The sequence below is a fragment of the Poromitra crassiceps genome (assembly GCF_964638095.1).
Source record: "Poromitra crassiceps genome assembly, chromosome: 10".
NCBI lineage: Eukaryota > Metazoa > Chordata > Actinopteri > Beryciformes > Melamphaidae > Poromitra > Poromitra crassiceps.
In genome coordinates this window covers 34289759-34300309 of record NC_139631.1, presented here as the reverse complement: position 1 = coordinate 34300309, position 10551 = coordinate 34289759, and the positions used below count along the sequence as shown (strand labels likewise).

Sequence of the window (10551 nt, the reverse complement as noted above, 5' to 3'; positions counted from 1 at the left end):
GTGGATGTCTGATCCTATCTGTTCTCAGATTTACTTTTTCCACGGCGCGTCTTTTGATCCGACGCCGCCCCGCTTGTTTTCTGGGCGCAGCTTGACGGGGGCAGCGGAGCTTTAAGCTAGCTGTGGCTGCCTGGCTGCTGCTGAGAAGGAATAGCTGTAGCTCAGTCAATAGCGCAGGTTAAGAAAACACCACATCAATCTGTTCATTTAAAGAGTTTGACTTTCAAATAACAAACTCAGAGCAGCAACTCTGAGCAGCAGCAACAACGCCAAATAACTCTGAGCAACAACAATGCCGAATCAATGAAAAAGAAAAAAGAAACAACTCCTCAGCTTCTCTCTCTCTCTCTCTCTCTCTCTCTCTCTCTCTTCTCTCTCTCTCTCTCTCTCTCTCTCTCTCTCTCTCTCTCTCTCTCTCTCTCTCTCTCTCTCTCTCTCTCTCTCTCTCTCTCTCATCTTAAGTCCCCGGGGCTCCTTTCTTCTCTCTTTAAATAGGGGCCCAAGCTGTGAAGTCTAATAATGGTCATTTGGCCTCCCATTGAAAGCTGGGTAATTCGGCCCAGGGACGGCTCACTTTGAGCCACATGACACAAGGAGCTTCCCAGTGACCATGGAAACCAGCGCAGTGGGACCCCGGGCGCCTCCAAGCGCCGTGAAACGCTGTGAAGCGCTGATTTAGGAGGAGGACTTGGGGAGGGGAGGGGAGGGGAGTGGGGGGGGGGGGGGGCTTGGGGATCGAAGTAGGAAGGTGGTTGAGGGTTCCTACAAACCCCGAGAGAGAGAGGGAGAGAGAGAGAGAGAGAGGGAGGGAGAGAGAGAGAGAGAGAGAGGGAGAGAGAGAGAGCGAGAGAGAGCGAGAGAGGGAGGGAGAGAGGGGAGAGAGGGGAGGGAGGGACAGGAGGGAGAGAGAGAGAGAAAGAGAGAGAGAGAGGAAGAGAGGAGAGAGAGAGAGAGGGAGAGGAGAGAGAGAGGGATGGAGAGAGAGAGAGAGAAAGAGAGGGAGAGAGAGGGAAGGAGAGAGAGAGAGAGAGAGAGGGAGGGAAGGAGAGAGAGAGAGGAGGGAGAGAGAGAGAGAGGGAGAGAGAGGGAGGGAGAGAGAGAGGGAGAGAGGAGAGGAGAGGAGGGAGAGAGAGAGAGAGAGGGAGAGAGAGGGAAGGAGAGAGAGAGGGAGGGAGAGAGAGAGGGAGGCCCCTGCCTGGTCGCAGTGAAAACCTCTCCCGACACCCCGCCAGGAGAGCGGCCAAGATAATATCAGCAAGTTGAGGCGTACACAAACATGAAAGGAGAACCCAAGAGGCAGGCCCCCGAGTGCTCCGCGCTTCACAAGCTTTTTTCTACCATTTTTTTCCTCCTTCTCTCCCACCGCTCCTCCTCTCTTTTTCTATTTCTTTCTTTCCTTCTCTCTCTCTCTCTCTCTCTCTCTCGCTCGCTATCCCTCCCTCCCCACTGCTATGTTTGGAAGTGTTTGTGCGCTGTGTTTGGGGCAGGCAGAGAGGAAGCTAAAGAGTTAGCTCGTTGCGTTTTAGCCGTTAGCAGGGCTCAGTGGCTGTTTGTTTGAGTTCTCAGTCCAAAGCAGGCTAACATGGACTTCTCTCACAGGGCATTTTTCACCCGTTTGATCTGATTTGTAGGGTCCTTTTCAGGGCACACTTCTATTGAACTTGAAATAACACATTTCCGTTGCATATTATCGGCACATAAACACTGCTTGCTGAGCTTTTTATGATCGTGTTTTATATTTTGTTGATAGTTTGTGGTGCCAACATTTTCTAGCGCTTCATGCTGCACAATCAGTTTATTTTTCTTTCTTTCTTTAAGATGATTTTTTGGCCATTTTCTGCCTTCAATGGATAGGACAGTAGGCAGAGAGGAAGGGTGGGGAGAGAGGGGGGGGTGGTGACATGTGGCAAAGGACCACAGGTCGGATTCGAACCCGGGTCAGCCACGCGAAGGACTAAGCCATTGTGGTACGCACTCTACCAGGTGTGCCACCCGGGACGCCCCCAGAATCCGTTGTTTTCTGATCTACGTTTGTTGCCCAGAATGCACTGGAAGGAATTTCTCCATCATAATCTCCCATGAATCACCTATGGTGGCTCACAAGGGACAGTATGACAGACAGGATTACTCCCAAAAAGTTCCCAATCACAAAATATGTTGACGTACTTGTTGAGAATATGTTGACGTACTTGTTGAGAATGATCCTTGGGGGTGCAGTTTTAATTATCTGCAAGTTGATAAAATCCTAAAATCTTTTTAATCTTAATTAATCTTATTTCATTTTAATTCAATCTTTTTCTGTGGTAAAAATGTGTGCCCTTGCAACATTTGCTGGCTTCCTATGAATTTGACAAAACAATATCTTACACTCGCAGAATAGCATATTCCTAGAAGGAATCTGTGCTTAGTGGAAGTGGAGTGTCGCCGTTGAAAAACAGCCTCAGAAGTGCCAGAGGAGTTGAGGAAGTTACGGCAACATTTGCCTCCACTATAACTTCTTACAACAGCTGTCAATGTTGGCTGTTGTGCCTCTGATTCAGCAGCCCGAAATCGACTTTCGATTCGCCGTGCCCGAGCTGTATCCGCTAAAAGGGAGTGAGACAGTTCATTTTTGGTGAAGAACGAGCACAGAGAGAAAACTGCCCTGTCGATATCCTCCGTCCATCTTTTTGGCTCCACTTGCAGCAGGGCAGTTAACACGTCAATACAAAAAGATTCAGTCATATCGAATAAAAGCCTGCACTGTAAATCAATCTCTATTGTGGCTTCTTCGCCCGCAATTTAACCAAACACCGGGGAGACAGCAGAGAGAGTGCAAAAATACAGCCGTTTTCTTGATGCTGTGGAGGCTCTCTGCTTCACTGACGTCTTCGCACTGAGAGACAGAATGGAAAGGAGGGAGAGCTGAAGGGAGATGTAAAGAGCTCCGCATCAACACACAAGCTAGTCTGCCAGACCGCTAGTTCCCGCTATCCAGACTGATAAACCCAATGAGCTAATAATGCACACACACTCACTTGTGCACACGCGCGCACACACACACAATCGTGCGCAATGTGCGCACACACTAGGACATTCACGACTACTGCATTTTAGTAGTCGTCGACCAATCCCAATCAGTGTTGTTGTCGACGAGTCACGGGAGATATATCCATTTCTTTTTCACCTAATAAAAATGATCAATTCTCATCAAAAAGGTCCCCAAAAACAGCCAGTAAAGGGTTAACTAATGTAGGCGGGACCAACTTGGGGGTATGTGAAAGAGCAGAGTCCTTGATTGGCTCTGAGAAGCTGTTTACAAATGAGCCGCTAAACCCCGGCAACTTGTCTGAGCTGGAGATAGCGATTGTTTGAGACTGCAGTAACAACATTTACAAGTCTTTCTGTCTCTGTATACCTTCAATTCTGTTTATTTAACATGGCATCATGTAGAAAATCATTGTTACAGTTACATTTATTTATTTATATTGTTTATTCTTAAACCCACAGATCCACACAGTGGCTTTTTGATAGTGGACTAGTCCAGTGGCTTTCAAAGTGGGGGCCGGGGGCCCCCCGAGGGGCCTCCAGGGGGCACTAAGGGGGCCTCAGCAAATTAATGGAAATGCGTAAAAAGCATGGGGAAGCAAATGATTCAGTTATATTTGTTAACACTACAGTATAATAAATAAAGAATATAATGTCTTTATTATATTTTATAATTATATTTAGTGTAGTATTGCCTGCCAGTCGTCATCACATTCATTGTCACTTCCCCCTGTGTGGGTAATACAGACGTCCGACTCTGGAGTTTATCATGGAAAACAGAGAAGAACAGATTTGAGATACAAATGTAATTATTAGGTTATTATTACATTAATAAAAGTAAGGAAATATATTTATGAGGTTGTATGGAAGGGACTTTTGACATGTTCAATAGTATTGTCAATGGGTTTTAAAAAAACATGGGCTATAGATGGGTAGCGGCTAAAGGCTAATGCTACTTGGGGGGGGGGCCTTGGCATGGAAAAGTTTGGGAACCCCTGGACCAGTCTGTGAAACCACTAGCACGCGCGCGCGCGCACACACACACACACACACCAACAAACGTGCAGAGTCAGACACACCAACAAACGTGTACACACACCGCTCAGCCAGTACTCCTCCTATCCACAAACATGAAAGAAGTGGTTTGAAAAAGGAGGCCAAAAACGCAGCCGGCAAAACCAACATGGTACCTGCTTTACAACAGGCCCTGCGGCTGACACCTCCCTGGCATGGCTCTGGCCTGGGGATGACCCTCCGGCACACACCCCAGTGTGTAGGAACAGCTAACCTGGCCTGGGGATGACCTGCAGCACACACCCCAGTGTGTAGGAACAGCTAACCTGGCCGCAGGCTCCGAGCCAGTCGCCCTCAACATCACACTCATCTGTCTGCTGCCATCTCTCTCTCTCTCTCCCTTTCTCTCTCTCTCTCCGTCAGACACACACACACACCATCCTTCCAGCCCTCGTCTACTACCGGCTCCCCTATCTTCCTCTCATTGCATTCCACCACACGCACGCGCACACACACACACACACACACACACACACACACACACACACACACACACACACACATCAGTAAGAAGCAGCAGCTGTGTGCTGTGGTCCGACGGTGCCAGCTGAGGGGCCACGGTACCAAAAAAAGACACACTCCTCCTCGGGCCCGCTCACATTGTCCCATGGCACCCGCGCGGGTTTAGGATTGTGTGTGTGTGTCAAAGAGACAGCTTCCCACACAGGATACAGTTTTCGTGGCAGCGTGCCTCTGGCAAGATCTTGAAAGCAGCCAGCTTTGTTTTCGGGGAGGATGTGTCAATAAAAAGATCCTGAAAATGTTGTTGGCGCTGTGGTTATTTGAAGTCGCTGCTAGCTAGCGGCTGGTCTGGGGCCAGTTGAATGTGTTGTCTTTGGCCGGCGCTTAAGGTGGAACTGATCGCGGTTCAGAGACGAGCCGGTCAAGGGCAGCGGCGGGCCACACGCACAACAAGCACATAGCGGGCAGCGCTACACGCGGTGCCAGCCAAGAGGCTCGCTTTACACAGGCCCCAGGGCTGTGTGTGTGTGTGTGTGTGTGTGTGTGTGTGTGTGTGTGGGAGGATGGGTCCAGTGTGTCTGCCTGTGTGTGTGTGCAAAAAACTAGGTTGTACTAAGATACCAACCACAACCGCCCACTGACCAAACCGAGGTTGTCGAAAAAAGTTTTTTTGAAACGGATACTCATTTGCAACAGTATTGATACCAGCAGTAGTTCTTTCTCTTCATGAAAAATCAAACGCATAGTACAGATGTTTCCCTGCCTATCATTGGTGGGTGTCTGTTGCTTCAACAAGGTAAACGTGTTCTCATAGGCTGATGACTACGGTAATGTGCTGCGTAAATCCCCCCCCCCCCCCCCCCCCCACACACACACACACACACACACCTTGGTATTGAAAATGCTATCGAGTATTGCTAATTTCCTGGGTATCGTATCGAAGTGAGAAATCCTAGTGTCGTGGCAACAACCCGTGTGGCCACTGGACCTGACACAGCCCTGAGCCCCATGTGGCCACTGGACCTGACACAGCGGCACTTGAAAAGAGAGATATCATGCTGGCATGCCGACAAACACCCCGACCGGCCCGGCATGGCCCGACCCGGGCCAGCAGAGGAAGCCCATGGCATCATTTCATGTTCCAGAGGAGCTGCCAAAAACCGCAGCGCATGTGTGTGTGTGTGTGTGTGTGTGTGTGTGTGTGTGAGAGAAGGAAAGAGCAGAGCGGTGGGGAGGGGCAAGTTCTGAGAAAGTCATGCGGTGGGGGTATGACAACCAGGAACAGATTATTGACTGGAATAAATACTCCAATAAATGTGTGTGTGTGTGTGTGCGTGTGCACGTGTGTGTGTGTGTGTGTGTGTGTGTGTGTGTGTGTGTGTGTGTGTGAGGTGTGAGCGGGGGTTTACCGTCACCTGAATAGCAAATGCAATACGAAAATACACACTACAAACTGTAGCTAGAACAAAGCAACTGCAAGCAGGTTCAGTGAAGCACAACCACTGGATAGCAAGTGGCCCAGTGCAGTGTCACGATGACACTGTCCCAACCAACCAACCTCATGACTGACCGTTCAACCTCTGTTTCAGCTGTGCAGCTTCAAAGAGCTCCTCAGACTCAACAACAACAACATGGCAGACGTTGATAGCCGAGCACATTTTTTGCACAGAGTCAAAGCTGCTGCAGCGGCAGGAGCCAATCAGCTCGGGGTCTTCCTGCTCCCGGGGGAGGAGCTAGCTAACCCATGTGGCACACAGGAGGGGGGGTCAAGGGTCAACAGCCCTGTGGCTCTCACAGGAACCAGACGGGAAGTGCAGGAAAAAACTGTGTACATATATATGACACGCCAGCACTTTGCCGAGGTCTGCACGTGGACTTCAGAGGCCGGAGTGACCCCCGGCTCCTTCCTCCTCTTCCTATCCCTCCTCCGCCCGCACGACCTTCTGAACTTCTCCTCTCTTTCTTTCTTCCTTGAGCTGCTCATCTGAATCATTTAAATCATACAACAAGCTAAAATTACATTTAGATAGTCATAACACAACAATAATATGAGGAAGGGGGGGCTGGGGTGGGCTCATTGAAAGAGGTACTATTTGCAGTGTTAAACCAACAGGTAGTGTGAGTGAGTGGAGTGCTGTGGAAAAGCAGCATTAGATCCAGGGGAGGCACCTATTCAGCCAACTGCAATTAGAGAAGAGAAAGGCGGTCGCTGCATGTTGAGCAGCTCCTGAGCACAGCGGGGGGTCTCGCGTTCCCAGACACTTTATATTTAGACTGATTAAAGTAAACAGCATTTTTCTCTCTCTCGCTACGATTCAGTTTGGTGCGTTCAGTCACTGGTATTCTGTAATTGAGTGGAATCTAAATTGCCCAGCAAAAGGGTCCGACACTGTTGGTGGCAAAGTGGAGTGGGCTCTTGGGTTCAGTCAGGGGCCAGTGGGGTAGGGTGGGTGGGGGACCGGGGGGTTGGCGGAGCACGGGGTCAGACCGGGCGGGATGCGTGTGTGGAAGAGTGGGCATCGTATCGGGACCGGGCTGCATCATCTGGCTGGTCAGAGCGGGCGGACTGGCAGGGAGGTAAACACAGCGCTGTCTGGCCTGGCTGGCAACAAGTGGTGGCTGCCAGTGCAAAGCACCCAGCTGTGGTCAGGCCCCCGGGGCGAGGGCTGTGTTCAGGCCCCCGGGGCGAGGGCTGTGTTCAGGCCCCCGGGGCGAGGGCTGTGTTCAGGCCCCCGGGGCGAGGGCTGTGTTCAGGCCCCCGGGGCGAGGGCTGTGTTCAGGCCCCCGGGGCGAGGGCTATGTTCAGGGGCGAGGGCTGTGTTCAGGCCCCAGGCGAGGGCTGTGTTCAGGCCCCGCTCTGATTATAGTCCTCCTGGCTGAATGAAGACAGGGGAAACACGGCAGCCTGGAGGTAGAGAGGCTGGCTGGAGGCCAAAAAGTCAACGGCTGAAGCTTCGGCCATCTTTGCCACCGTGTCCCTGAGCAAGGCTGTGAAAAACTGGTAATCATATGCTAAGGTGCATACTAGACTAGCTGGGTAAAAAAAAAAAGCATTTATCGATATCGAATCGATATGCATTTGAAGGAACTCGTATAGATTCATAAATCCCAATAACAATTAATATGTGCAACGTCAATAGCGGGCACTTATCACAGATTATGTATTTTTAGCAAGTCGTTCTCAGACTCTGATGCCTTGATAGTCTGTTGAGTACTATATTGACAGGCTAGTTGATGCTCCTACATTGTCCATGCGAGAAGTGGAGCCATGTTTTCACAAGAATTGCATATTGCCGGTAAGGAGCGGCGCTATCAGAAATCTCCACTCTGGAAGCTGGTTTCACAACCACTGGTTAAATTGAGAAAGAAAGAAACTAGAACGACCGCAACGCGGACTTATGCCTCCGCCATTAGTTCATTCTTGAGTCCAAGTGGATGTTGGAGCCAAATTGGAAGAAATTGCATCAAGGCGTTTCTGTGCAGAATTGGATATTTGAGCCAAATGTGAAGAAATTTAGTCAATGTGTTACTGAGATATGGCGTTACCGAGCTTGAAAATGGCATTTGTTAGGTCACTGTGACCTTGACCTTTGACCTTTGATAACCAAAATGGAATCAGTTCATCCTTGAGCCTAAGTGAATGTTTAAGGCGAATCTGATGAAATTCCGTCCAGGCGTTCCTCAGATATCGCGTTAACAAGCTTGAAAATGGCGTTCGAGAGGTCACAGTGACCTTGACCTTTGACCACCAAAATCTAATCAGATCATCCTTGAGCCTAAGTGAATGTTTAAGGCGAATCTGATGAAATTCCGTCCAGGCGTTCCTCAGATATCGCGTTAACAAGCTTGAAAATGGCGTTCGAGAGGTCACAGTGACCTTGACCTTTGACCTTTGACCACCAAAATCTAATCAGATCATCCTTGAGCCTAAGTGAATGTTTAAGGCGAATCTGATGAAATTCCGTCCAGGCGTTCCTCAGATATCGCGTTAACAAGCTTGAAAATGGCGTTCGAGAGGTCACAGTGACCTTGACCTTTGACCTTTGACCACCAAAATCTAATCAGATCATCCTTGAGCCTAAGTGAATGTTTAAGGTGAATCTGATGAAATTCCGTCAAGGCGTTCCTCAGATATGGCGTTAACAAACATCCGTACGGACTGACATCCCTACGGACATCCGTACGGCCGTACGGACGGACAACCCGGATCCATAATGCCTTCGGCCTGGCTTCGCCGGCGGAGGCATAAAAATACCCAAAGGGAAAGAAGAAGAAACTCTTCCCTTACACACAGTACAAACAACACCAGTCGTTTCCTGTAGCTACAAGGCATACTGTTCCCATCAGCGCTGTATAGCATCGGTCTCATAAACCAGTTATAGTTTCCTTGGGTTCCCTGTAAGTGCTCCTCAAACACGGACGCATCAGCTAAATGACACAAGAGAGCCATTTTCTAAAGTGACGCTGCCGAAGACGACCGTCTATTCTTAGGTCCGGTCAAAGAGAGGGCTTTGAGTGCTTTAGCTGAACATTAGGTCAGCTTTCAGGTCCCCGGTGCAGCGCGCCGCCAGACCAGAGAGAGAGAGTGCACCATTAGCATGTCTATACGGCACCAGGCCTCCTTAAATTATGAATGGCTGCTCTGGTTCTGTCACCGGGCATGCACACGATAAATGAGACGATAGCCGTCCCCCACCACCCGCCCCCCATCCTCCGGGGAATGTTGGTACATTCTATTAAGAGGAACACTTAATTAAGGCATGATGAAATACCACTCAGAGACTCCAGAGGGGTCTGTGTACTAGTTAGGGTGTGTGTGTGTGTGTGTGTGTGTGTGTGTGTGTGTGTGTGTGTGTGTGTGTGTGTAGCTTCTCCGAGCTAGGAGAGGAGAGAAATAAAGTAAGACATAACCATCCTACATCCTATCCTGTGGATTAACAGAAGGTGGGCTGAGTTTTTTGCAATGCAGTCTAACATCCATCTTCCCATACACACACCACCAGGCAGCGTTAGCGTTAATTGTTAATCTCATCTGTATTCCTACAATTTTCCAACTGACCCGATTGACCAACTGTGTTCTTCGAGCCAATAGTAATCCAATGGCCGTCCTTATGATTATATGAGAGCAACTCAATTAAGATGTTAACATGCGTAACAGAACGTTCCTTTTCAGTTTTCATGCCATCTTGCACACTGCAATTATTTGAATGGACACACGACTGGCCTGTGCCAGCACTCTGCTACACGCACTACAACCACGATCAATCATCTCCCTATTGCCATAAACTCTATCTTTCCCACACTTTGGACAGTAAGACTCAAAGCCATGAAGGCTGCATGTAAACAAAGATAGCGGCTGTAAAGCAATAAAACCCCAGGGTGTTCTGGCTCTCGACACTGTCAACGTCGCGGCGATTTTGTCCAAAACAACAGTACTCTTAACTCCATGTTAATGACAGTATAAGTGACATATAACGTAATTACATTACGGTGTTGAGAAACGACAGTCTTTTCAAATCTCATGGTTATGTTCTGACTTTGAATGCGTCTCGCCTACTACAGCTGCAGCAGCCTACTGCATGCCATGCTGCATGATTAGCATAGCAGTGGTGTATATCAACAGCACTCCACATCCGGTTCTTTACCTTTCCCAGCACGGTGAGACAACTGGGGTCCAGTTCTGGCTGCTCCAGCTTCACCACTCCGACCCAGCCATACTCATACAGGTCCTCCTCATCATTATTATTACATAGTCCCAAAGGATGCATCTGGAGAGACGAGGAGAAGAGAGAGATCAGTGTTAACATCAAAGGTACAGAGTTACTGGAAAACACAGCGGGGGGGGGGGGGTTCAACCTTGTCATGCAGCCTATTAGGCGTGATAATAGGGTTAAGATTTCAGCTCCATCATCATCATCACTGATAGAACAGAACCAGGATCAGCGCTTTGAAACAACATGTCACACAAGTCACATGCGTACACACAGC

General features: G+C 49.2%; 1 protein-coding gene across 1 annotated transcript in view; it reads right to left on the bottom strand.

The window, feature by feature from the left end:
• Positions 1–10331, bottom strand: part of znrf3 (zinc and ring finger 3) — a gene marked incomplete at both ends in the record, with an annotated part of 27374 nt that extends 17043 nt beyond the window's left edge. Inside the window, one exon of the mRNA XM_083644211.1 lies at positions 10209–10331. Within this exon, the coding sequence (XP_083500337.1) occupies positions 10209–10331 (123 nt within the window). The remainder of the gene's footprint in view (positions 1–10208) is intronic.
• Between the last annotated feature and the right edge of the window lie 220 nt (positions 10332–10551).